This window comes from Lonchura striata, chromosome 19 (genome assembly GCF_050655825.1).
Source record: "Lonchura striata isolate lonStrDom1 chromosome 19, ASM5065582v1, whole genome shotgun sequence".
Lineage (NCBI taxonomy): Eukaryota > Metazoa > Chordata > Aves > Passeriformes > Estrildidae > Lonchura > Lonchura striata.
The window spans coordinates 3,142,382-3,170,018 of NC_140721.1; the positions used below are offsets into that span (position 1 = coordinate 3,142,382).

General features: G+C 45.5%; 2 protein-coding genes across 3 annotated transcripts in view; one reads left to right on the top strand and one right to left on the bottom strand.

Moving 5' to 3' along the window:
- Window positions 1-600: 600 nt before the first annotated feature.
- On the top strand, window positions 601-21,681 carry TRIM37 (tripartite motif containing 37). 2 transcript variants are annotated; one of them, XM_077787559.2, is made up of 25 exons: window positions 601-834; window positions 2,075-2,176; window positions 3,487-3,527; window positions 4,094-4,210; window positions 4,472-4,559; window positions 5,383-5,505; window positions 6,699-6,822; window positions 7,525-7,592; window positions 8,079-8,203; window positions 8,877-8,927; window positions 9,178-9,259; window positions 10,621-10,697; window positions 11,086-11,265; window positions 11,797-11,911; window positions 12,034-12,246; window positions 12,621-12,757; window positions 13,447-13,544; window positions 14,524-14,724; window positions 16,289-16,600; window positions 17,151-17,279; window positions 17,753-17,924; window positions 18,617-18,735; window positions 20,111-20,263; window positions 20,794-20,872; window positions 21,112-21,681. In XM_077787559.2, the coding sequence occupies exons 1-25, from the start codon at window positions 616-618 to the stop codon at window positions 21,113-21,115; spliced, it is 3,129 nt and encodes a 1,042-aa protein (XP_077643685.2). In that variant the 5' UTR covers window positions 601-615; the 3' UTR covers window positions 21,116-21,681. The 2 variants fall into 2 exon arrangements, with proteins under 2 accessions (XP_077643685.2, XP_085413185.1); XM_085557059.1 differs by having other exon boundaries at window positions 20,794-21,681.
- Window positions 21,682-22,363: 682 nt separating this feature from the next.
- PPM1E (protein phosphatase, Mg2+/Mn2+ dependent 1E) overlaps window positions 22,364-27,637 on the bottom strand; it is a 60,977-nt gene continuing 55,703 nt past the window's right edge. The window contains exon 7 of the mRNA XM_021524895.3: window positions 22,364-27,383. Within this exon, the coding sequence (XP_021380570.3) occupies window positions 26,332-27,383 (1,052 nt within the window). The 3' untranslated portion in view covers window positions 22,364-26,331. The remainder of the gene's footprint in view (window positions 27,384-27,637) is intronic.

The following is a 27,637-nucleotide window of genomic DNA, read 5'->3' on the forward strand; positions in this document are numbered from 1 at the left end:
CACTGATTTAGTAGCTTTTAACCACACTGATCTTCTAATAGAGGATTCCATTTTTGCTGTGCCACTACCAACAGCAGCATTAAATTTCTAAATTTTATTGTTCTTATTATATATTATATATTATATATTATATATTATATATTATATATTATATTATATATTATATATTATATGTTATATGTTATATGTTATATATTATATGTTATATGTTATATATTATATGTTATATGTTATATTATATTTTTATATTTGATATATACTTTTATATTATAATATATATGTTATTTTATTTATAACATTATTTTATTTATTTATTTAATTAAATTAATTTTTTTTATTTAGTTAATTTATTTAATTTATTTAATTTATTTAATTTATTGGTGAACGCTGGCTATAATAACTGAAGGTAGCTGCCAGTAGGGTGCAAAAACCCATCTCCTCTCCTGAAACCTCGCGGGTAAGGAAAGAATAAATAAAAATAACAGAGAAAAATAAGGAAAAGTAAAGGACATTAAAGTAAAGTAGAGGCAAACCCGAGCGCCGCGCTCTCCCCGCCCGCTCCCCTCAGGCGCCGCCGCCCTCGCGCCGCCACGCCCCCTGCGGGCGGCCCCGCGCATGCGCAGCGCGGGCGGGGCGGGGCGGCCGCGCTGCCGCGGTCACGGCCCGGCGGGTGCGCGGGGCCGCGGCGGAGCCTCCGCGACGGGCTCTGCCCCTCGGAACGCCGCTCCCGGAGCCTCTGCTCCTCGCCCGCGGGCACGCACAGGGAGGCCGGGGACAGCCGGCCCTGCTCCCGCCGCTGGCGGAGCCGCAGCCATGGACGAGCAGAGCGTGGAGGTGAGCGGGCGGGCGGGCGGCGCGCGCTCCCTCAGGGCGGTGAGGGGGCAGCGGCGGCTCCTCCGCACCCTCCCGGTTTAACGGAGCCCCTCGGAGGGTCCGTGTGCCCTGTGTGAGGAGCGGAAGAAAGGCCGAGCGGTGGCGAGCGGCGCTGGGAACAGCCTGCGGCGCTGCGGGGCTTGGCTCGGGTGGGCAGGCAGGCAGCAGGTGGGGAGGGGGTAGGAAATGAGCTGGCGGCTGCCAGTTCCGGAGGGGGATGGATCCAGGGATGCAGGGATATATGGATGGAGACCTGGCGCACACCCAGCCCGCCTTGGCACCGCGGAGGTGCAGGAGCGGCTGTGACCCGGCAGCTCCAACACCTGCTGGGGACTGTGTCACAGCCAGGCTGAGGAAGAATGAGAAAGAAGGAGAAAGAACGGCTGCGATGGTCTCCTGTAAACGCATGTGGTGCGTTTCAATGGCTTGCAGCTGTTAAAGGAGACCTGAATGTGTGGGAGATGCTGTGGTATCTGTAAATTGAAGATGTCTTGCTTTTGTGCTGATTCACAATCTCAGTGCTGTGGGGAAATTAGCTCACCTGAAGGACCTTACAAAGTTCCAGAGTTATAACGAGAAGTTGTAATACTGTATGATACAAGATGTAAAACTTCCTTATCATTTAAAAATTATAAGTATGGAAACATTGCTTTCAAAATACCTTTCTCATTTGGAAAGGATTGATGAACCCAAGATTGATTAAATGGGGTGGGAGAGAGTGTGTAGAAATTGTGGGGCTAATGCTAATGGTAAGACCTTAAAAGAATATAAGTCTTATAAAAGTAAAAAAAAATACCCAATTCATTTCAACACCTCTTTTATATTACACATACATGCACTTACCATGATCTAATAATATTTTAGTGCCAGTCCACTGCCTGCAGGTACAACACCATTTCTTCTGGCAGCTGCTCAATCCTGTGTGAACACATGCAAGAGTGTCTTGGCTACAGAAAGTCCTGCTCCAAAAGAGAGAAGTTCAAACAGAAAGTATTCCTTGGAGAGAGGGAATAGTGTTATAAAACAGGTGCTGGCGCAGTGTAGGAGAAGCTGAGAGGGAGAGTTGTGGTGCGCAGGTTGTATCTCCCTCGGAGATGTGCTGTTTGAAACAGGACAGAAACCTGGCTCGGTGCCTGGGAAGCAAATGCAGCCCTGGTGCGTCTGAAGCATGTTTAACAATAGTGCTAATCCCCCTTTGCAGAGCATTGCCGAGGTGTTCCGATGTTTTATTTGTATGGAGAAGCTGCGGGATGCCCGCCTGTGCCCTCACTGCTCCAAGCTCTGCTGTTTCAGCTGTATCAGGGTGAGTTTGCTTGGTGTAGTCTGTTCTTTCAAAGGTTTGAGCTGCAAACTGATTGAGCTTATGAAAACATTCTTTTCCTGGAGTTCCAAGGATTCCTTTTTTGGTTTTTTTCCCCTCCTTTAGTTTCCCTTTCAAAACCTTTTATAACACCCCTGAGGAAGAAGTAGGCAAGCTGTGCATTGCCTTCAGTGGTGCTAATTATAGGCACCATCTGGAATAATTGCTTTAAGAAAGAGACACACAATGATCCCTTCTTTAGCACCTCCTGAGAGTTGGTGATGCCTGTATGGAAGATAAAAGTTGGGACAGAAATCAGACGCTGACTTTGCACCTGGGAAGGTCACAGCATCACCTCGTGTATCCTGGAGGTGTTTTATAATGCCTGTCAGGCTGGTGTGGTGTGATCAGGTGGGGCTAAATCTTTCTCAGGGGAGTCTGAGGCAGCACCTGAATCCTCATTCCTTTGCTGAGGCCGTGGTTCCCAGCGTATCACGCTCCAATTCCAAATCCAGATGCTGTTTTGTGTTGCTGGAGCAGTAAAAAGTTCAGCTGAGGTTTCCAGACCTCAGTAGTATTTCCAGAAATTAGAACAGACATTCATCCTTCACTCTGGAAGCTCTGACAAGAACTGTAGGTGAAGGATTCATGCTGCATATGAAGGATTTTAGATGACATATTGTTGCTGGGTGGTGAGAGATTATTCATGAGACTTTAAATGTAGTACAGAGCTGACAAATATAAACCCATCAACTGCTGAGCTTTTACACTTGTGAGTTGTAGTGGGCAGGTGAAGTTCTTTGCTCAGCTGTTTGTCCCTGGAGCTTTCTGGAAGAGAAAAACTCCCAAGCTCCTTGTGGATTTGATCACTGAACTTCAGGTATTTAATTTGTCTATAAATAACTCAAGAAGAAGAAATAAATTACCTCGAATACTAATTAGACTGTGAAAAAGATGCTTGTGGTGTCTTTTTCTTTGTTTTATTGAAACATGCTCTTTAGTCTAAGACTCTGGGAATCTGCCAGGTGGGTGGTTTCTAATGCAATATTTGGTACCTCAAAATTCTCTATATAATTTTAACTGAAGCATCTCTGACATCTAAAGACAAGTGGTGGCTTGTTCCTAAGACACAAATAGAAGCTTTTTCTGTGACTAAGTGGTTGAACAGTTAAATTGAAAATTTGCTTAACAGGGAAAACATATAGGAAAGCTGTAATAAAAGTAAAGTAACTCCTAATTAATGATAGAACGTATTTGCCTGCAGTTCTTTCATTCCAGTCTGTTTAAAAAGGTTTCTCCTTTTTCCATCACAGCGTTGGCTGACTGAACAAAGAGCTCAGTGCCCTCATTGTAGGTAAGGTATTTTTAATATCAGGAATTAGGTGCATTGTCCTGTTATGACCAATCTCTTTTTCAGTGCAGGTTGCACTAAATTTATAAGCTTTAAGTTTTTTTTCAGACCTGCATGCTGTTTCAATCAAGATTGGCCCTGGTATAATGCTACTTCTAAAATGTGTTCTGCTTTTGTGACAAGCTAAGCAGGATCTTTGTTCTTCCCACATAACACTGCTGGTGTAACAGGAGTAACTAGAGGGAATTCCTCTTTATATTCTCCTTTCAAAAGTCAGAGCCCAGAAGCTTCAGTTTTCAGGGAGAAAGTGTCCATTTTTTATGCCTGTAATTCATGTGATGTGCCTGTGCAGCCATTCTGTGTATCATTGCAGGCTGCAGTTCCCACCTCTCCCCAGATTATCAAATTTACTGAATTTTTTTTTTTCTCTTGGAATAACTAGTCCAGTTTCTGCTCTTTTTTACCTGTGACTCTTCTGGTAATGTAGAATTGAACTGAACTCAGTTCAGTGCTTCTCCTTTTGCTCCTGGAGTCAAATTCCTGCTCAAACTGTGCCATCCTTCTTGCAGAGCCCCCCTGCAGCTCCGAGAGCTTGTCAACTGTCGCTGGGCAGAGGAGGTCACACAGCAGCTGGACACACTTCAGCTCTGCAGCCTCACAAAGCACGAAGAGAATGAAAAGGACAAGTAAATCGAGTGTTCTTTGCATCAAGTGTTTTGTGGTTTGGATTATAGGAGCTAATTTTAGTAATGTACTCTCTGTATCTGTGAAGTGTTTCTGGAGAGAATACTAAAAGCAACATTTATCTTACAAAAGGTTTTTATTGACTACAACTGCTATTCTGCAAAAGAGGTTTAATGCTTTGCTTGCAGGACTGTGTAGCAAAACAAGCGGAAATGTTTAGCTGAGTTTGTAGAAAATTCCTGATTTGTATTTTTTTGTTTAAGGTGTGAAAACCATCATGAGAAGCTCAGTGTTTTCTGCTGGACCTGCAAGAAGTGTATCTGCCACCAGTGTGCACTTTGGGGAGGAATGGTAAGGGGAGATGCATGTTGTGTGAGGGACTTCAAACTTTGTGTCTGACAGTGGTTTTGAAAAACTAAAAATGCTGTGAAACTGCTGTTGTGGGTCTTGGATTGCCATGCAAATACTGCAGTTTTAGGTGTATTTATTATTTAAGAAGACTGCTTGTGAAACACGATACTTTCAGTTCATAATTAGAGAAGGAAATAGAATTTTTGCCAAAAGCAGGTTAGAATTACCTTCCTTGTTATAAACTTTATGATGTTTTGGACAAGTTCTGTGTGGTGGGGAGAGTTCTGTGGGCAAAGGAAGAAGCTGTGCTCAGAAAACACAGATAACACTTGTTGTTTAATTGTCCTGGCCTCTAATCTCCAAAACTATTAAATTCATCAGTGTTTATCTGTCCAGTTGGATATTCAAGGAGAAACAGCTGTTGCTGTTTGGAATGCAAGTGGTTAACAATGTGCTGCCTCTGTTTGGAAAGGGTGTTTTAATAATAATAATGATAAAAATAAACCTTCTATTAATATTTGATTTGGTAAAGGATTGCACAGTGAATGAAGCAGTTTATTTCTGGAGGACTCTTGAGACTCCAAATAACTCCTGACAGGAAGCTTGGATGGAATCAGAGCCAAATTCATGACTTCTTACAAAGGGAAGTGAAAGACTGACTTCCTACATACAATCTGCTTTGGAGCTTTTCCAGAATGAGTGATGCACTCGTAGGCTTTCTTCCCTTCTCTTTCAGGAATTTAATAGGAGTGGAATAAAGTGGAAAAGAGATGCTCTATTATTCACCACCACCTCCTCTTCCTCCCCCTTTTTCTCTGAACAGCATGGAGGACATACTTTTAAACCACTGGCAGAAATCTACGAGCAGCATGTCACAAAAGTAAATGAAGAAGTGGCAAAGCTGAGGAGAAGACTCATGGAATTGATCAGTTTGGTGCAGGAAGTGGTAAGAAAGTTCTCCTGTAGTGGCAAAGGATAACTGTTAGTAGGTGGTGAGATTATCCCATAGAGAGACATTTTTGTTTTTTAATTTGACTCTTTTTATGCAATGTGGAAAGATGAAAATATTCTCAGTTCTGTTTTAGAGTTAGGTAACAGAATTTTTCTTTTGGGGTGTGCTGTTTAAAAGCTGGAGTTGCACACTTCTTTGAAAGATATATTTTTGTCAACACTTCAAGTGCATTCTGTCATGCTAAATGAGTACAAAAATACTTTATTCCAGCAGCTTATTTTCCTTTTTCTAGGATAATAAACTGTAAATGTGTTTGAGCCTGCAGGATGAGCAGCTCACCAGATGGAGATGCTTGTGCACCTCCTTTTTCTTCCCTGTGGGGTAAACATGTCAAAAATCTGTTCAGTTTGGGCAGTTTCAGTAGAAATTCCAGTTTCTTGAATCCCAGGAAGGATTACTTTTGTATTCTGTTACATTTATGATGTGCAGTCTTTGTGCACATAAAATCAGGAACTTTTGGAGTGTGTTGCTGTATTATTTTTGCCCATTGTTCAGGTGCCACATGCACTGATAGTTTTGCTCTTCTCCAGCTCAGATGTGACTTTATAAACACAGGTGTGGTGATAAAATGCTGAGAGTTTGTGGCCTTACCCTGGCAGGGAGAAGGGTGCTGGTTTTATCCATTATTATGACCACAAAACTTTTCTGTTTTTATCCCATTATTCTTGTTACCACAAAGAATAAAGCACTTTTCTGTGCTGTTGTTCTGTGCGGTGGGGAGAGTTTTGTGGGCAAAGGAAGAAGCTGTGCTCAGAAAACACAGATAACACTTTCTGTTTAATTGTCTTGGCCTCTAATCTCCAAAGCTATTAAATTCATCGGTGTTTATCTGTCCAGTTGGATATTCAAGGAGAAGCAGCTGTTGCTGTTTGGAATGCAGAGGAGAAGTGGCAGAGGAGAAACTGGCGGGTCTGATTCTAAAGAATCCCCACATGACAAATCCCTGTGTGGTCAATGTTGCTCAGCTTCCCAGTTAACCTTTGGCCACTCTGAGGGATCCGGTGCAATCTCCAGGAACGCAGCTCATCAAAAACAGCACTCCTCTCTTCCCTCTTAGGGGATTTAGGGACATTTAAGCATTTCTGGGGTTTGAGAGGCAGCTGTGTGAAGGTTTTGTCCCCGTGCAGGAGCGGAACGTGGAGGCCGTGCGCAGCGCCAAGGACGAGCGCGTGCGGGAGATCCGCAACGCCGTGGAGATGATGATCGCCCGCCTGGACACCCAGCTCAAGAACAAGCTCATCACTCTCATGGGTGGGTGTTGGCCTCTGTGAGGAGGAGGAAAAATGTATTAACAAAGTGTAAATCCACTGAGAAGCTTGGTTTCCCCTGGAGGGTGACTGCTTCCACTCTCTGGTGTTGGCTGCTGGCTGAAAACTTCCACCTGCAGCAAAGCTTTTGGTTAATGATGTAGCTACTGTGATAAGGTCTAAATTTGACATAACCTGATTATATTCTGATAAAAACTCCTATATAATCACTTGGAAAACATTCCCATCTAGCTGGAAGTTATTTAGCACCTTTCAACTAAAGTGCTTTTACTTCATCATTTATGTTGGTCAGGAAGCGCATCTTTCTAATTTGATACATTTGAAAATACATCTTTGTAATAGATACTTCTTTAATGTAATTTTAATATGAGAAGGGCTTGTCTGGATAAGAGTCAAACCTGCTTTTCTTTCTGTCCATAAAAGCACCCCAGAACAACAAACCTGTCATTTCTGGGACACAGAGTGCTTAGTTACTGACTTAACCTCAAATGAGTTCTTCAGTACAGCTCTAATCAAAAATGTAGACTTGTTTTTCAGATGCTTTCTCCATCTAGCTTGGTACATTTAGAAATCCTTTACCTTAGTATGTTCTAGTGTAGCTTCCAGTGAAAACCAAAAAACAAGTACACTTTCTTAAGAAACAATATGTGTTTAACGGTTTTTTAAACGCCTTTTCTTTAAACAGGTCAAAAGACATCACTTACTCAAGAAACCGAACTTCTGGAAACCCTGCTTCAAGAAGTAGAACATCAGGTAATTATGAAAAGAGATTAAATGTTGTGTAGATAGGCCAACTGAGGAGGGATCTTCTTACTTTTTTATTTTAAAAATATTAATTGATGGATATTTCTGGCGGATATATTTTCATTGATGTGGTCTCAGGTTGCACAATTTCTTCTTAAAAGTAAGTGTGTCTTCTAGAAATACTCAAAAGGTGTTGTGTTGCTTGAAAAATTACTACAGAGATTAATGGCAATATCATACAAAATTACTCAGTTCTATGTAAATTAGTTTAATCTAAGGGAAATACATAGTGGCTGTTGTAACTTCCAGTGTGGAATTCCACAAACAAAATAACCCAAACCCAAAACCTCAAAGCTCCATTTTGACATTATGTTGTGGGTAAACTTTCTGAAGCTGTGACAAGCACGTAATTCAGTTGTTTAAAACCAAAAGGGGATAAAACCTTTGACTTCTACTGAGCCAAGGATTTTTTTTCCTTCTTTTTTCCCCTCCTAGTTACGGTCCTGCAGCAAGAGTGAGCTGATATCCAAAAGTTCAGAGATCCTGATGATGTTCCAGCAGGTCCATCGAAAGCCCATGGCCTCGTTCGTCACCACTCCTGTCCCCCCAGACTTCACAAGGTGAGTGTTGTACTTCTGTTCTGCTTGTTCAGTGTTTAAAAGCATGTTTAAAGTACCTGAGAGAAGAGTGTCCTCTTAACTTACTCCTTGTAGTAACCTGTGCTGCAAGTAGGCTCTTCTGTCCCAGCAGAGCTTATTTTGTGTCTGTAGTCCCTGCTGGGGTGTCAGGACAGTGGGTTCCAGCTCACAATTTTTTTTTTTTTCTCTTTTACACATAGTTTACTGATTTGTCCTTTTTCCTCTTATTATTGGGTCATTCAGTATATAATTGCCAGGCTCTCATGAGATGCCTCTGCAGGTCACCTTAATTCAGACTATACAGCCAAAATCACTTCATAGCACAATTCTTTATCAGGAGAATGCTGCTGGTGCTGGCTTCTGAGGGAGCCTGTGCTGAAAAAATATCTCCAAGGAATGGAAAGTCAGAGAAGTCTCAAAAATTCCTCAGCAAAATTTGGTTTAAATCTGAATGTTTATTTTCCAGTGGCACCAAGGTATCTCCTCCTAAGGGGGTATATAAATGGAATTATACTGCAAAACCTAGTGTAGTTCTGGTGAATTTCAGTGGCTCTGGTGACCTGAAACATCTAAAGTTCGTCTGCATATTGCAAAAGTTGGGATTTTTAATGCCATATTATTCAAGTGTAATATATTTATTTTTTTTCCCCCACAGTGAATTGGTTCCAGCCTATGACTCAACTACATTTGTCTTGGAAAACTTCAGGTAAGAATTGAAATACTGTGAATATTGACAACATCCTTCCGTTCCTTCTGCACATGAGAAATGTTATTGAAAACACAGAACAGCCGCTACAGAAAACAATGAGATGTAGACTAAATTATGATAATTCCATTAAAAACATCTTGTTTACTGGGTGAATAATCATTTTCCATGGTAAAGACAACTCTCTGTGCGTGGCTCCATGAGGCTTTTGCTTTGTCCCAGGACCAAATGTTTTTCCTCCTCTCTCCAGCACCTTGCGGCAGCGAGCGGATCCTGTGTACAGCCCTCCCCTGCAGGTGTCAGGACTGTGCTGGAGATTAAAAGTTTACCCGGTGAGTTATCTCTCAGCTGGAGCTGTTATCCCATCCCAGCTCATTCCCAGGCTTGCCAGCAAGGAGTCATGTTTGTCTCATGCTGTATATGAAAAGCTGTTGTAGGAAAAGAACATTATAAGAGTTGATCACCAAAGCAGAGAATTCCCTCTCTGCCTCCAGATCTCCCGTGAGAACATGCTCGGTGTAGTTTGGTTAATTTAGAAGCATTTAAAGATGGCTCCTACTAATATTGCAGAGAAACTTTGATGGATATTTTGATGTCTCAGGGATTTTTGCAGATGTTCCCTACAGAGCTGAGGTATAGAGTGACTCTACCCTGTTTGAGTAATAATTACTGGGCAAGGTGGAGGGAGGACCAAGCATTTGTTCTTGACTCTGCATCCAGCTCTCAAACTGGACATTAAAAAGTGTATTTTGCTATGCCCCTTCAATGGGCTGAATATTCCAGTTTCTGAAGCTTTGTCCATGTTGGAATGTTGACCCCCAAGCTGGGATCTTTTCACATTCCCTGCTTTGGTCAGTGCTGCTCCTGCAGCTGTATGGAGAAGGAGCAGTTTGGTGTTTGAGCACCAGCTCAGTCTTGGTGATTTTGTGCCATCCATGAAGAATTGGCTCTGTAACTTAAGCCCGTGGATGCCCAGAATTGAATTATTGCAGTGCAGAGGTGGAACTGTGTGGAAGTTTCCAGAGTATTGTAAATTCAGGATTAGCTACATGCGCTGTGCTGTCAGAAGGCATTAAAATTTATTTTTTCAATGGTAAGTTGAAATGTTTCTTCAAGCTGGAGGATTCAAGTTGAGCCATTCTTCATCCTTGACTCAGGTGAGTGTGATGGAGGTTTTGCTGTATTTTTTTCTTGACTTCTGGTGACTCTAATATTGTTTCTCAGTTAACTGCCCTAACTTTTCATGTTGCATGGGATTTTTTCTGAACAAATTGCTCTTTTCTCAAAAATTAAGTAGCTTTGAAATGTGACTGTATGTAAAATATTTCAGAACTAATATTTAACCTAAAATAATGTTTTCACAAATACATTAAGTGTTTGTCTATTCAGACTTCCACTTAATCAAATATCTAAAGTGTTAATAGAGTAATTAAAGCTTTGTTCTGAGATTTTTATCTGAGATACCAATACTAGACTGTGAATGTGCTTCTTGTTGATTCAAGTTACCATAGGAGGTCACTGAAGACTAAAAATCACAACTGGAGCATCCAAAGTAAATTCCTGCTGCAAAGCTAGGGTTTATTGAAGCTGTTTTCTAAACTGCTCTAAGTCCTCTGTATCAAATTGTTTTGGTTTTTAAAATGTTTCGGTTTTTTTCTTTCTATTTTAATTAATGTCTTGATTTTATTTCAAGGATGGAAATGGAGTAGTTCGAGGCTACTACCTGTCAGTGTTTCTGGAGCTGTCTGCTGGATTGCCAGAGACATCCAAGTAAGCAAAGCTGCAGTCAGAACAGGTGTTGGGGCTTTTCTGTCAGAGGCTGCAAAGCCCTTTGGAAAGGAATGGTGAGACTTCTGTTGTCTGTTGAGCTGTGAATCAGGCACAGAGATAATATTTTAAAGTTGTTACTCAGTGTCTTCCCTGAGATAAAAAAGAAGCTGGTAAAACAACTGATAAAAGTATCTGTGTAGTAGTTCAGCCCTGGAGTTCACTCTGCTCCAAATTCCTGCTCTCTTTTATTTTTCACTGTGTATTTACATATTCAGTAAAATTTTAATCCTGACTCACTCGCTCAGATGGGCAAGAAAGTGCAGCTCCTAAACCACTCAACAATTCTGACATCTTTTGGTGCAAATCCCTGTTACTTTCCCCTGGCCAGGTATGAATACCGAGTAGAAATGGTTCACCAGTCCACCAATGATCCCACCAAAAACATCATCCGGGAATTCGCCTCTGATTTCGAAGTTGGGGAATGCTGGGGCTACAACCGATTCTTCCGCCTGGACCTGCTGGCCAACGAAGGCTACCTGAACCGGCAGAACGACACCGTGATCCTCAGGTGGGGCTTCTGCCCTCCTCCCAAGGCTCACCACAAATCTGCTGCTGAAATAGGAAATAATTTACCTGTTTGAATTTAAAATATTGGTGGCATCTTTTGTTCTAAGTGGATTTCGCTCTCAGCGGATTTAAAGGAGGAAATGTGCCAAAAGGAGTTGTGGAGTATTTTAAGTGTGTCTTCCTTTGAAGAGTGCCTGCTCCTGGCATTAATAAGAGTTAAAAGACCTGTAGCTACCAGAATTAAAGGAAAAAGGTGCTTTCTCCCCATCTTTTGAAACAGTTTTAGTGAGCATTGGAGAACTTTGGGAATAAAAGTCTGTGAGTCCCTGCTGCAGAACTCACTGTGGCTGGTCAGGGTGGTCAGGACACTGTGTCCACAAGGACCTGTTGTCTTTTAATTTTATTTCACCACTAGATTTTAGGTTTTAAGATTTTTCTGCAGGGCTTTTTGGATGGAGAGAGGGACTTTTTAAGAAACCTCAAACCAAACAAACTTCCCTCAAGAAAACCCTTTTCAAACGTTCCTTTGAAGGTTCCAAGTGCGTTCACCAACCTTCTTCCAGAAGTGCCGGGATCAGCACTGGTACATTGCTCAGCTGGAAGCAGCTCAGACAAGTTACATCCAGCAAATAAATAACCTGAAAGAAGTAAGTGGGATGTTTGTGAATATAAAATCACCTCTTAGAGTGTACCTGCAAGTCAGCAAAGGTGCTTGATTTGCTGCTGCTGCTCCAGTGTTGTCTTGTCTGTTATTTTTGTGATCTTCCAGAGGCTCGCAATTGAACTGTCCCGGACTCAGAAATCCCGAGGGGTTTCCCCTCCAGACACTCACCTCAGTCCCCAGAATGATGAGGGCTCAGAGACAAGAGCAAAGAAACCTGGACAAAGCATTGAAACACTGCTTGAGAATTTCACTGCTCCAGGGCTAGCACGGGAGAGCAAGGAAGAGGAGGAAGAGAAGACTCAGCAGGAAGACTTCAACGTAGGAGTTCTGTTTCCTACCTCTGTTTATGTGTAGCTTTCTTTGATAAGGCAGCAATAGAAATGGGAACTTGTGAATTGTAAATGAGGTTTATTATCCTTGCTATAGAAATAGGAGATGACACACTTGAGAGCTGTGAGTGAGAGGTGACTCCAGAGAGATGTTCCAGAACATCTGACAGATCCCAGCACAAAAAGTCTCCGAGTTGCAGCTGAAAAATCTGGCTTGTGTTTGTTCTTTAATGTGCTTTGAGAGCCACCTCACTGCTGTGTGAATAGTGACACTGGAGACAGAGTGTCTGTTCATAGCTTTTGGGGATGCATCAAGGTGCTACTGAAAGTTTCTAGATCAAAAGCCTCCTGTTTTTCCTGCAGCACGAGCTCTCAGATGGTGACCTGGATATAGATCTTGCTGGAGAAGATGAGGTGAACCACCTTGATGGCAGCAGCTCTTCAGCAAGTTCAACAGCAACCAGTAACACTGAAGAAAATGATATTGATGAAGAAACTATGTAAGTAGCTAAAAATGTCTTTCAGATCATCCTGTACTCAGGGTAATCATCCTAATTCCAATGGAAACTGAGTAATTTGCTGGGGTGTGTGGGATTCCAGTGTGATTTGAGAGGTGGTTCCTATACTGGGAACAACACAAACTCATAGAGTTAGTGCTAAACATTGAATTTTTGGTCAGCTAATTAGTGTCTTTCTGATCTCTTTATTTACGTTAGTGCTGCATTCTGTCTTTGACAAGTGATAATCTGTGAAGGTTCTTTCCCAAAACACTATTAAGGAATCTGTCTCAGCACTGTAACAGAGTAGAGGTCTGGTACTGGGAAGTGTTGCAGTAGTGGGAGAGTGATGATGAGGACAGGTACTTAAATTAGGAAATTCAAGACTGAGCCGAGCTGATGTCAAATCCTGGAATCTTAATTAAAACATGAGAATCTGCTGCTGCACTTACAAACATTGCAGTTTGCAGCACCACATTTTGCAGTCTAAGTACATATAGCACTTTTGGCCTCTTAGTTAACAAGACAGTCATTTAATTATTACAGTTCCTTTGTTCAGTTTGGCTAGTTTGGAATGCAGGAAATACAATTTACAGCACTTTGTTGTTTTTTGAGGTTTGTGCCAAAGCATTTAACAAGAGCTGAGGAAAGCTAACAGTTGTATTCTTTTCCTACCCTGATCATTCCTGAAGGTCTGGAGAGAATGATGTGGAATACAGCAGCACTATGGAGCTGGAAGATGGAGATCTCATGGAGGATGCAGCAGCTGCTGCTACTCCTGGAGCATCAGGTATGAAAAATGACTCCAGAATTCCCATAAAAGTGAAACACTGCTGGATTCCTTCCCCTGCTCCTCTTGGAAGCAGAGCCAAGCTGTGTGTTCTGCAGGCAGTTCTATTTTGGGAACTGCTGCATCATGTGGTTTGTACTGATTATTGCAGTGTAGCAGAAACACTTCATTGGTTCAATAAAAAAAAAAGGGGGGGGGAGCAGAAAATCATCTGAATATGCTGGTTTAAAAATGATGTCAAAGTTTGGAGGGTGGCTTTGAAATTCCTTGTATTGCAATCACTAGGAGACTGACAAGGAATTTTTACTGATGTCGGTGTGACCTCTAAGTGGGTGACACATTCACTTGGGGTTTAGTGCACTGCAAAACCAAAGAATGTGGATGGAATGGAGCAAAGAATCCTCACAAGTCAAGCAGAAATGCATTTTAAATGCAACACCGTAAGGTGTTCTGAGATTTTTTGTAGCCTGGAGATGATCACAGCCCAAATTAACCACAAGATTCTGAGATTCTGAAAGAAATGTGTATCTATGTGGAATATAGAGAGATATTGTGGAATCTGAGTATATTTATTTAGGACAAAGATACCAGAAGTGGTGTTTGTGCTGCTGTAAAAGTCTGTTGGTGCTTGAAAGACAGAATTCCCTGTTTTGAAGTTCTGGAGGTCAGGGAGGGACACGTTTGTCTCCTCATTCCTTTAGAGTAATCTTTGTATCGATTTGTTAAGAACTTTGTTCATTGAGATTTTTATAAAAGGTTTGAAGTGAAGCACTTCCCCTTTCCAGCTGTTTTTATCCTACTCTTTAATTAGCAGCACATCTGATTGCTTTCAGCACCCAGAAACCCACAAAATACCGCTGTCTCCTTAATTTCACGGGATAAATTCATTCCTAATCTACTTGTGTGACTCTTTTTTGTTTTTCCCAGGGAACAAAGCATCCCTGTGTCCCACACCTCCCACCTTTGTGTCTCTGCTCAGGTACCAGCCACAGCTACAGCAGCGCCAGCGGGAGACCCTCGCGGCGGGGAGCCAGCGCCCTGGGCTCCACAGCCAGCAGCAGCCTGCTGGATATAGATCCCCTCATTCTAATCCACCTGTTGGACCTCAAAGACAGGAATGGCATGGAAAACCTCTGGGGCCTTCAGCCACGTCCTCCTGCCTCTCTTCTGCAGAGCAGAGGTAACTCCAGCACGTGTCTGATGGTTTAATTGCACCTGGAAGTGCAGGGGGATGACTGAAAAGCTCCTTTTCTGGGAGGGGGTGGCACTGGAAGCCAACACAACACACAATTCTGAGCTGAGGCAGCAGCTCCACCTCTCCTTGCACACAGCTGGAGTGGCTGGGAGTACTTGGAGCACAGTGCAAGCCAAAAAGATAAATCCTGGAATTTAGAGGCCATTAGAGCTAGAAAAATGTGAGTGGTTGTAAGGGCTGGAAAAGGATAAAAAAAAAAAATAAAAATGTCAGGAGCCAAAAATAGTGATGGTATTTAAATAATTGAGGAGTATTTGTGGTTCAGTTGGGACCCTTGACCCAAAAATATAAATTAACTCCATGTGCAGCAGCTGAGCTGGCAGCCCTGGCACCCCTGGCTCTTCCTGGAGGTTGCTTGTTCCTCTGGTAGTGAGGAATTAAATTTATTATTGAGGTTTGATTGAATTTTGTCTTGATTGACACTTATTTGAACTGCTGGCCCAGAACCATTTGGTGACTTTCTAGAACAGAAAGAGAAATAAATAAATGTCCCTTTGCTACAAGTGATGCTTGGGTTTGCTGCCACAATGCCATTGGTGGCACTGAATTTAAAAACTGGCTCAAACTCTTTGTTCCTTTGTCATTAGCTTTTGAAATGGGGTTACATAAACAGCCATGAATTTTCAGTGAATGTAATCCATATTTCCAAAAATGGAAGTAACTTCTAGAAGACGTGGAAAAAAAAAAAAGGGGAACAGCACATGAACTGTGAGTCCCAGTTCTGTTTTGCTTTTGGAAAAAGCCCTGGACAAAAGGAGCTCAGGAGAGGGCACTGCTGTTGTGCTGAGCTGTGTGAATCTTTACTGAGCACTACTGAACACACAGCCAAAATCACCTGTTTTGTGGAGTTTCCCTTGGGATTTGACTGTCCCCAGTCAAATTGAATTTGGTCACTAAAGACAAAGCTGCTGTTCCATCTGGAGTTTGCCAGACCTCAACTCCTGAGGAGAAGGTTTCTAAGAGCCACTTGACTTTACAGTTTAGAATGGCTGAATTTGCAGAGATAACACTTCAGATAGATCCAGGTTGATCTAATTCCAGCTGAGCAGCACAGAGGTTTATTCAGGTATTGCCTGCTCAACCTGGTCTGCTGTGAGGTACTTAAGGGAATTCCTTCCCTGGCTGCAGATTCCTTTGAGTTCTCTGTCTTGTGGGATATTGGTGGTCTGAGAACCTTTTACACAGAGTCAACAGGTTTTATAAAAACAAATTTGACATGAACTGGCAAGGTGGTGGCTCAGGTGTCACCAGAATTCCTGCAGCAGTACTGGGAGCCTGGCTTCTCCCAGTGAGCAGGACTGGGGACCTTCTTCCATGACTGGGAGCAAAACCCTGCTGTGCCAGCAGCCTCAGTGTGGTGCAGTGCCAGGACAGAATGTGTGTCCCCCACTGGTACAGCAGGATGAAAGGTACAATTCTTAGGTATCCATGCTGCTCTGAGAATGCTTTTCCTTACCTGCTGTGTTCTCTGCCTGTTCCTTTGGCAAAGCCTCATCCTATCCCCTGAAGGATCGAGAGCAGCGCAGGCACCAGGCCATGTGGAGGGTGCCCCCAGACCTGAAGATGCTGAAAAGACTCAAAACCCAGATGGCAGAAGTTCGGAGCAAAATGTCTGATGTGAAGAACCAGCTGTCTGAAGTGAGGAGCAGCAGTTCTGGCTCAGGGGAGGGACAGCCCAGCTTCTTCTCCATCGAGCAGGGGGCCCTGGCTGCCTGTGGCACTGACAGCTGCAGCAAGCTGCAGGAAATAGGGATGGAGCTGCTGACCAAGTCTTCAGTCACCAGTTGTTACATAAGGAATTGTAAGTGCGTGGAGAAGGGGGATTTAATCACTCTTACAGGTGGTTCATGGCCCCAGGCAGTTCAGCTGGAAGATCAGAAATGTAAACCTGCCCTGCCCTTTCAAACAGCAGACTTTACCCACAGGCACTGCCAGACCTGATGCAGTGGCAATGCTCTGAGGTTTAACCCAGTGCCAGACTGCTCTGAGCTGGTCACTCCCTTGCTGCTCTGCACCAGCCCCATCTGGGAACTCGAGAGAGCAAATTACAGCAGCCCAGACTTGCTGAAATGTAAAATGCATGCCAGGGTTTGGGTTTGTCTATCATTTTTATTCTGAAGCTGGCTGAAGGAATGTGGGTGAAGCTTTCTGAAGGATGTTCCAGTGTAAGGAAGTGAACGTGCCTTGCCCAGCCCGGGCCTCTGACAGGAAGGTGTGGAACGATTTTGTGCAGGACTGGGAGTTAATGAACAATGAGAATAACGTGGAGCTTCACTTACAACAAGCATAAGGCCAGGGTACAGCAGTGCTTTGACTGAACACTGCTCACATTTTTACACCTTCTTTTGCAGCTGCCAGTAAGAAAAGTACCTCAGCCAAGCCCCTTCGGTCGGGAGCTGCCGGGAGCCTGTCCCTGAGGAGAGCCATGGACAGTGGGGACGGGAACCTGCGCCTGAAGGGGGACAGCCACCCTGCTGAGGGTACTGGGGCACTGCCACCTGGGGTGGGACTGGCGTCTCCTGGGAAAAAGCTTCTCAATGAGTCTTTTATGTGGCAACTGGAGTTTCACTTTAATTTGCATGGATCCTTTTTCCCACCCAATGAGTGTTACTGGTAGCTGAGCTGGGGGCAGCAGCTCACATGCACTGACCAGAGCATAAATATGTGTGTTATATTCTGGTCTCTCAGCAAACACCTCAGGAGTGAGCTTGACAGTGAAAATCCAGGATTAAACAGCACTGAACCAGGTTTAAATTGTGATTTGGCTTAGAGGCAACTTAAGGAAACTCCAATAAGAATTTTATGGTAGTGCTGCTCCTGAGTTGCACGACGCCCTTCCTTCAGTGCAAGCACAGGGAAGGTCCTGACACAGAAATTGGTATTTTGCTCCTCTCCTGCATTCAGAGGAGGAGGGGAGGATGACAAGGATCTCATTTGTGCTCTCCCTGCTCAGGAGGCCTGGGGAGCTCCAAGCTGAGTGCTCGGGCCCTGGCCAGCCCTGGGGCCGTCGAGGCACTGCCCAAACGGGAGGAGACGCCCTGTGAGGGATCCGACTCCGAGCTGGGAGCTGCTGCCTTGAATGGCTTGGCTGCTGCAGAGAAGAGCAGAAAAGTTGGTGCTCTGGGGTAAGGGTTTCTTCATTTTTCCTCTTATCTCCTCCCCCACCTTCCCTTGATCTGCAAAACCCCCACAATCTCCTAAAACCAGGTGCTTGTAGCATGAAAGAGAAATTACTTTGAAGTTTACTTGGCTGCTGCTGTTCCCTCTGGACAGCAATTTTTGGGTTTATAACTAGGTTACAAGTTGGTTTTTTTTTTTTCCATTTTTCTCTTATTTTGATCAGGTCTGGCTGGAATCCAACACTTGGAATTGAAAGGCAGCCCAGATCTGCTTTCCTACTGTTCCATGCAAAATACTCTCTAACTGAAATTTTAATCACTTTTGATTTCCTCATTTAAGATGATCTTTTTCACTCTTAACTCGATTTTTCCGTCATTCCATGATAATTCTGTTGGTCACCTAAGCAAAGGACAATGGTGTTTTCAGGTTATTTTTTCTAAATAAGTTAGAGTCACCTTTTCTGGAAAATACTCAAACTTTTCAAGGTTTTTTGATTGATTTAGAAATACTAAATATAATATTAAATTTAATACTAAATATTAAAATGTTTTAAAAAGCTGGAAGTTTAAGTGAGAGTGCAGAAGACTTAAGCAAGGAGTAAAACTCAATGTGACACTAAAAGGCTTTGTTTCCACAACTGAGTTGAGGCTGAATTTTTAACGTGGGGTTTTGTATTTCTCCTAAATTCTTTCCCAAGCTCAAACTCCAAGGGATGTCGGCCAGAAGGAGCCCAGCCTGGTGGCCTGGAGAGCAGCTCTGAGCCCGGGGAGCTGCAGGGGATGGGCTCTGAAGGTGCCTCTGCAGGAGCAGAGGAAGGTAAATTGCATTTTGGGGGGGGCAGGTGCAGCGTGGCCGCGCTCCGGGCGCTGCTGCTCTGCCTTTGGAGCGGGGAAGGAGAGAAAAGCACCCCCAAAAGCTGCTTCCATGGCTGTTGAGCTTTGCTGGGAGGTGGAGAATAAATGTGAGGGAGCACAGAAGATCTCTGTGTGGCTGCTGTTGGGGCTGTGGCTCTCTGGACAAGCAGCTGCTGTTTGTACCTTGAGGTCTTTGCTTTGCTGTTCATGGAGTGGCCTTGAGAAGAAGTTCCTGTCTCATTTAAATAGTAGCCAGTGACCTTGGCTGGTAATTCTGCTGCCTTCAGGATCAGCCCCCTGTGCTAACTTTCTCCACAGCCACACAAGAGCCTCTCCAGCAGTTCATTTGTGCTGGGTTGTTGTGGTGCTTAATCCAGTTTCCTTAGAGACTTGAAGGAAAGTTTCCCCCTCTCCCTTCCTGCATCCTTTCCATGCTGGAAAAAAGTAACACTGCTTTTTTTTTCCCTTCTGAAAGTCCACATAGAGTTTTTCTTATCTTGCTAAAACTCTCCTGCCTTCCACCCCTGCACTAATTTGAATTTCAATGACTGGATTGTAGCACAAAGCCTATATTAAGGTGCCAGCATCCATCTCAAACTGCAGTGTGCAATATTGTGTGGGAGTTGGCATTTACAGAAGGTCTCTCAGTGACAAAACTGAATTTCTGCTCTTAGTCACTGCAGCATGATCGTGATGTGCTCCTGCAGTTCTGCTCTCAGAGCAGGGAGCCCAATAGGAAAACGCTTTAGAAACTGAAATACTTCATTGTTAAAAACCCCAGGAAGCAAATATTACAATTTTTTTTCCCTTCAGAGGAAAAACTACAGTAGAATTGGCCCCTCACTTTGCTTTTTCTTAGCAATGAGTATCAGCCTTTAAGCAGTAGAGCCAAGCAGACCCTGTGCTGTCCACAGGGAGTTGTGGCTGCCCAGTGCACACCCAAGGTCATCACCTGGAGCCAGCAGCAGCTCTGCTTCTGCTTGGGAGGGGAAATTGGTTGTGTGAGACTCAAGCACACCATTGCTGCAGGAAGGCTCTGGTAGGTCCACCTGCCCCACAGGTTGTGCTGCCTTTTAGCTCCCAGAAAAGCAACTTCTATTTTCTGTCCCAGCTGCAGAGTAGACTGAGCAGCTCAGCTGGTGACACAGGGCAAACCCAGCTGTGCTGGGCTGGTACCCAGTGCTCTGTCAGACCCCTGAGTGCTTGGGAAGTGCTCCTTCCCTCTCTTCTGATAGCAGATCCCAGGAGCTGGCAGGAACTCTTCCATGGGACAAAGTCAGGCATTTCAGCTGTGCAGATCCTGCTGCCATCATGGTGCCCTGTGGTCTCTCTTGCAGCTGGGGTGTGTCAGAAGCACGTCCTGCACCTCCTGCCAGGGATGAGCAGTGACAGTGACATCGAATGTGACACGGAGAACGAGGAGCAGGAGGATGCCACCTCTCCCTCAGAGATGTTCAACCAGGCCTTCTCTGTCCAGCCCTCTGGTGAAGGTAGAGCTGCTGGGCCCCTCTTCCCAGACTTCCCCAGTCTTCCCAGAGCTCCTCGGATGCAGATCCCTGGGGGAGCTGTAGAGGTGTTAAAGCTCCAAGTGCCAGTAAGATTTGGAACTCTTGGGATCCCAGTTAAAACAGCTCAAAACAGGAGAAGGAAGCTCTTGCTAGCCTTGAGAAGTCAGTTTAGGTGAATCTTCTGGGAAGGGCTGGAAAACCCAGAGCTCCAGTTCCCAACTGGAGCTCCCTGTGTGCCAGGATTGGCACTGTAAGTAGGCTAATTCCAGGGAGGTAACCACTGCCTTAGACATGGATTTGCATCTTAATTGGCAGCAATGAGCTTCCAGCAGTTCACTGGAGCTTCAGAAACTCCTCTGGTTGAGCTTTCACTTCCAATCCAGTGGATCAAAGCTGTGAGGCCAGGGGGTGAAGGTTTGGCCTGGGTGGAGGGAGGGGAGGGAGCATTCCCTGGCTGCTCCAGTGCTGCTGTGAGGGTGACTGGGCTTTGCTGGTGCTGTGTTCACCCTCAGGGCACTCCTCGGTGTTACCAGATGGGGATCAGGCCGGTTCTGAGGATCACAGCTTTGCCCCTGGAGATGACAGCACCAGGTAACTGGGAAGGTTCTCCTTGGAGCCACTGCTCAGCCTGTGCCAGGATCCCGAGCTCCCTCTGGCTCCACGGCAGTCTGGGAAGAAGGGACGGAGGGAAGGCTGAGCTCTGAATGCTTCCAAAATTGACTGGGTTGAAGTAGCTGGCATAAAATTTTAACTTTTAGATTGTGTTTATCTGAAGCCTTAAAACTGCTCCAGCAGCAGTTTTCAGTGCAAACTGACTTTGTTTGGAGCAGGTAGAGCGTGGGCTCGGGGCCTGAAGACCCGTGGCTGCATCCCTGGGAGAGGTGTGTGCATTCCCTGGAGTTGTGCCCTCTCCTCTCTGGTTCTCCTGCCATTGTCTTACCCTGCCCCTGGGGCACAAGGAGCTTTGCAGGCCTGGCACTGAGGGGTGGCACTGCTGCTCCACCAGCCTCGGCTGCTCTAAGGGGTCGTGGGGAAGGTGCTGAGCCCCATCCCGGGGGATGAGTGTCCTGCTGTGCCACTGGAATGAGCGCCAGTGTGTGACTGTCCTTTGGAATGCTGGCTCCAGAGCTGGGGGAAAGCAGCACCACTCCAGTTGATTTCCCCAGCTGGTGACGTGGACCAACCACACCCGTTGCCAAACTCTTCGTTGGATGCATTTTGAGCTGCTGAAGTCCTTGTGAAGCTCCTCTGAGAGCTGATGCCTGGTTAGTGACAAAGCATGAGCCCTGGTGTTGTCCTCGTGTGGCTGCCTGTGCCCTGTGTCTGTGTGAATGTACTCTACAACTCCTAGTTTAAAACTTGTTTGCACTTTGTTAATAAAATGAATGTTGAAATCTGAATTTCAGGTGTTTTGTGTGTGGGTAATTAAAATGGTGGAGGCTGCCAGGGTCAGCTCCACTCACTGCTACACCTGGCTGCTTGTGGAGGAGCTTTTTCCTGTCACTTTTTTCCTTAATTATTCAGTGAAAAGCACTAAAACCCCTCTGGGATTCTATCTGTAGAAGCCAGAGCAAATGCTTGATTCAAACAGGAATCGAGAAGGCTGCAGAGTTTTCCCCGAAGTTGCTTTGTTACTCAGCTGCAGGGGAGCAGGTGCTGTGCCAGGGCCAGGCCCACGCTGGGGCTGCCCTGTGCGTGTTTGGGGCTGTGGGGATCACTGCCCACAGCCCCTGGAGCTCGTGGCTCCTCAGCCACTGCAGCCTGGAGCTCTGCTCTGCCTCGGGGAGAGGCTGCAGGTGACTGCTGAGGCACAGGGGCTGTGTGAGAGAGGAGCTGGTGCTTTGCTCACCTGTAATGGGCAGCTCATTCAGAGCTGGTTTGGAGAGGGGCTTGGAGGACGCTGATCTGCTTGGGCTGTGCCATAACAGCCCCGTTCCTTTTGGCCACAATGGGCCCTGAGCAGCCAGAGCTCAGCAGGGTAACTCCAGTTCCATATCCCACAAAGGAAACCCCCTTCCACCACACTAAAGGCACAGCTGCTCGCTGCCTTTGTTAGCTCTTCAATAACCAAACTAGCTGGAGTGTGGTTTAAATTACTGTTTTATTAAGATATTGGTAAAACTTCAACAGTTTTTCCTGTATAAACAGCTTTCATAAATAAAATATGGATGACTAATACATGGTTAGAACTAAACTCGCGGGTGAACTGTAGAACAAGATTGCAAATGGAGAAGTCCCAACACTGGTACATGATTTAGCTTGAATTTATTCACTTCATAAAGAACATGTTTCATGAACAAGGTGCTACACAAAGGTCAGCAGGAGCACCCAGGAGCTGAGACCGTGCCTGGCTGGCCACGAGCAGCAGCACTCGGGGTGAGCTCAGCCACCTCCCCCATTCTCGTCCCGAGGTGTCTTCAGAGGGAAGGAGAGGAAAACCGGACACGACGAGGGTTGTACGAGACCCTGACAGGTGGGGCTTGTTTGTCTGTAATGGGGCAAGGGCTTTAAAGTGTCCTGGCTGAGCTGCCAGGGCTGCAGAGGGGCACGGACATCGGGGTCCTGTTAATGCTTCCTTATTATTGCACATGATACGAGGGTAGAAAGTTTTGTTCCTGTTGCAAAGAGGATGTGAATTAAAGAAAGATTGCCCTAAATTACAGACATGAACAAAGCTGCAGTATCCCCTTGGATGGCTTTGTTTATGTGACTAAGTGCCGAGTGAAGAAATTGTGCTAAAACAGCCCCTAATTTAGACCAATCTTTCTCATTTTGCTTTATTCCCGCAGAATCTTGGGATCGGGAGGATTTGGTGAGGAGAGAGCGGACCTGAACTACAGCAGCCATGTCTGTGCACACAACTCCATGTGCCTCATCTGCCCATGGGACAACCGACACACAGTGCTCCAAAAACAGGCGGAGTTTCTAGGATGATGCACCACCAGAAACGTGGTGTAAGGTAAAGTCTGCTTGGACATTGTCCTCCAGCGCCGCCGCGCTCAACAGCCCGGCTACGGAACGGTTCTCACTCGCAAGGACAATGGATGGCACTTCTGGGTAAAGAAAAGTTCCACACGTGCGTTTCCACCCACCTCTAGTGCAAATGGAATGGGTGAAGAGCTCCCTGCCCTGGTGCTGTTCTGCTCTCTGCATTCCTCAGGCTTGGAAAAGCACCGCGGCCCCTCCCAGCCACGGCGCTCACAGTGAAGAGCGAGTTTGGAGCAGCTCCAGGCAAAGCAGCCCCGAGCCCCTTCCTCAAAACCACCACGACTGAAAGAGAACAAAACTGAAGTCATGTTTGTCACTGCTGCCTCCTGCTTCTGCAACCACGGTCACCACGTCGACCGAGAGGGATGCGGGGTTGTGTGAACGCGGAAAAGGGATACTTCAGCTCTTTATTGGAAAGATTCGTTGTACAAACTTTCACCACCACTAAGATACACGATAAAAATACAAAACACAGGTCACAGACTAAATCTCAGTATCAACAGTTAATAAATACAATGAGATACTTCTCTATTAGCCTAATATTTTACACTGTCACCAGATAGACGATCAAGGTACGAGATACAGAACACTTAGATACTGTTAGAGAGGGATTATTGCTTACGTCAGCAAGCAGCAGATAAGGGCACAGGAGTTTGAACTGAAGGAACTACTTCCTATACCAGTGGCATTAAGAGAAAACACTGCATTTCACAAGCACTGCTTTTTGTCTAGTGTGTAGAATCAAGAGCAGCATAATCAGACCAATAACCACTACTTTTAATATTATAGAACTTTAAAGGACTTACCTTACAAATGGTTCCTATCTACTCTATAAATATGCAGTTAGTGAAGAAATGAACACTTGCTCTATCTATACAATGGTTTTACCTGACCACACTGCAACTACGATAGTGGATTTTTTTTTTTTCTCCTAGCAAGATAAATGGGATGAGTTGCAGAATTACCACTTATGAATCCACACCTAAAAAAGCTAGATCCTTCCCAAAACAGCACACATGCAGTCCAGTGCTCTTCAACTGCTCCTGCAGACTGGGAAGAAGTTTTATCATCCGTGACGGGTTTGCATTCTAATTTACTCACGTCAAGAATTGCACTTACACCACCTTTCTCTCCAGAACATGACAGTCAGCTAAAGATGGACTTTCAGTGAGTCATTATTACTGTGAATAATTTAAAACAAAGGCACCGCAGAGATGCCCCAGAGTTGCATATTTTACCATTTCATGGTTTCTCAAATTTCCTCGGTAAATCTGACTTGGAACAGAAGCTGCAGCTAAAGAGAACGTTGACAACAGCTAAGGCAGAATAAGATGGCAGATAAGAGCCAATGATCCCGTAAGATTAAAACAAAGTCTGAAAAAGATCAAAGGAATCTAAAGCCACACTCCAACTCCTGGTTGCTCACAAAGCCTTTTGCTGTTCATCAGATTGCTTTTAAAATAGTGCATCAAAGAGAGAAGCAGCGGAAATTGGCAGAATTCAAGCCTCGCCATCTTGTCATGTTGAATAATTTTCTTGACTACTTAATATTAAAATACTTTGCAAATTCTAGCTAAACATTAATACTGCTATTGTTACTGCTAAAATGTATCAATTGTTCACTAAGTGCCTATGAAGACTTATTTTGTTCGTTCTCCTCCCAATGCATCGCTGTCACAAAGGGCAGGAACGGGATCTGGACTTAGTGGAGCTGATGGGAATCGGCCGCTTATTTACATCCCAATTAGCGGCTCGCCCAGGGGTGTGACCTCACCTCGGGAGCGGGGAGGGGCTGGTGGCCGCTGCTGATGCAAAGAAGGGCGGCTGAGTTCCTCCCTGTCCCTCCTGGTGCGGGGGAGTCGGGGCAGAGCCCTGCCCGGGCACTGAGTTCCTCCGCTGAAGCCCCAGCGCAGCCCCTGCTCTGCTGCATCCTCGGGATTTCCATCCCTTCGCATTGCTCCGGCATCCATCCCTGCACGCCCTGAACACACCCCGTGGCAGTGCTGCTGCAGCCCTCCTGCTGCCACTGGCTGTGAAATGCTGCCTTTGCCACCTGGGAATCCTCACCAGAACCACACGGCTCATCCAACAGCTCCTGACCTCCGCTGGGACGGGCGCAGGGACAGAGGGTGGGACTGGACACCTCCACGGGTTGGGTTCTTTTAAGACCTGAGATGAAGTTAAGGTGGGAAGAGGTTGGCTCAAAGCATTAAGCACAGTCATGTTCAACTCATTGAGAACAATTTCCTAAACTGAGAAATGAGAAAAATGCCACTAAAAGCACCAGAAAGATACGAAATTCCCTACACTGCGCCTCCAGCCACAGGAAATAATTTTTTTTAAAACTGCAAAAAAAGTTTTCTTCTTACTCCGCATTTTATATTACATGGAAAAAAACAAAGGTAAGTTATGAGTCTGTACCTCGATGGGAGTCTGAGACCAGAGCAGCAGGAGCTTAGTGTGTCCATTCCTAAGGTACCTGGTAAACCCTGTATGGCTTTTAGTCGTCTACCTGCAAAAGTGGATGTAATTTTCTAATTCATCTTAACGCTCACCTGGAATAAACAGAAAGCAGAACACGAAAAGAAAAACAAAAACCCAAAAAAAACCCCACACCTCGACTCTATGGAAACTTCCCCCCGCTCTAAAAAAATTTGGCAGTTCTAACCCAGATCGTTCTTTGAGTATTGCTCCACAGACATTTCTCAGGCAGGTGCAACCTTCTGCGTGTCTAAGGACCGTGCCCTGGCGTTGTCTGTCCACGTGCAGCGGCTGCTGGGCTCTCCCTGCTGGATGTGGCTGGACACTCGTGTGTGCGGGTGGTCGGGCGGCTGCGGCATTGCTGGGGGTGGCACCACCACCAAACTTTGTTAGAGATCCAAACAACTACATTGGTTAATTCCTAGTTCTATTTACACAGGGGTTGAGCTTGGCAGGGGACTGGAGTACAGTTCGGAAATGCCCACCTCTTTTTTTTTTTTTTTTTTTCGCTTTCTGATGATGCCAGTTTTATTTTGGGAATGTCTACTTTGGGAGTCTGACAGGGGAACACGAGGGGGTGGTTACATTTTACAGCATTGATGAAGGTGTGGGTCTGGTATACAATGACTTTGTCTTCGCATCAAACACTCGCTGTGAGAGCCGTGGCTGGGCAGCCTCCCCCACGGGGAGGGTCGGGCCAAGGCCCTCCTGCTCCTGCGGCCCCGGGCAGGGAAGGGCAGGCCGCATCCTTCTCCCTGGGAAGGCTCCTGAGCCCAGAGCGGCGCGTGAAACTTTGGTTTGAGCCTGGCTCCTCGCCGCCTCTTCCCGCTGCAGAGCCGGAAATGAGGGAACGCAGCTCGTTTTCCCAGGGATTTGAACAGTTCATCTTCCAGCCCGAAGAAGACGGGGGACAAACCCCTGACCCTGTAGATGCCCTGCCCCGCAGCACCCGAGCTCAGAGGGGCGTCCTCCCTGGGATCGCAGCCCCAGGACGCGCCGAGCTCCGGCGACTCGCTCTTCACCGGGGAGCTGCTGATCGAACCCGCACTCTTTGGTATGCCAGGACTAAACACTTGGACTGGTGGCAGACATTTGGCACTCTGAGGTGTACTAGTTTCTGTTTTTGTCAGGTCTAAATAGCCTTGATCATCCAAGGGGTTTACGCTGGACCCTATGCTTAAGCTAGTTCTGTCGGTGAAGGAGTCCACTCGTCCTTCATAGCCTAAATCTGCAGGTGCTGAGCACTGGTGCTGGGGCCACGGCCGTTTGCAGTCTCCATGGTTCTCCTTGTCTTCCCCGTTGTCTTCTTGCCCACCTTGGAAAGAGTTCTCTGTCCAGTCCGACTCCTCGCTGACCGCGACCGCCGCGTTCATGTCCCTGAGAAACACCACAATGACGGTGATGTTGTCGCTGGAGCCGGCATCCCGAGCGGATGCCACCAATTTATGTGCTACCATGCTGCTGTCGCCGTTATTCTCCTTCAGATGGTCAGCCACCACTTTGACTGCCTCATCGGGGTTGACTGTGTCGTAGAAGCCATCACAGGCCAGAATGAGGTAGTCTTCAGAGCCATCCAGCACCGTGGAGGCAGAGTCTGCGTCCCCACAGATGTATGGCTTGTGCTCAGCATCCCCTGTGGAAGAGCAGCAGAGAAACACAACTCTGGGTTTGCAGCCACAGCTTCCAGCAGCCCTTTATTAACTCAGTGTGGAGCCAATGACTCTTACCCCAAGTTAAAGCAATTATCTGGAAATTATTTCCTCAGACTGTAGGGGGGAAAATAGAGGTTATTGCTCGTAGGTCTATCTTCAGCTGCATGTCAAATTTTGATGACTAGAAAATTAAAATTGTATAGTTAAAAAGCAAAGCAAGTCTCAAAAAGGAATG

Excerpts from the sequence above, each read along its gene's own strand:
- TRIM37 (XM_085557059.1), top strand. The coding sequence starts at position 616 with ATGCGCAGCGCGGGCGGGGCGGGGCGGCCGCGCTGCCGCGGTCACGGC. Across the intron at positions 16,601-17,150 it reads CAGTTGTTACATAAGGAATT|CTGCCAGTAAGAAAAGTACC; the intron begins GTAAGTGCGTGG and ends CTTCTTTTGCAG. Across the intron at positions 18,736-20,110 it reads CTCTGCAGGAGCAGAGGAAG|CTGGGGTGTGTCAGAAGCAC; the intron begins GTAAATTGCATT and ends TCTCTCTTGCAG.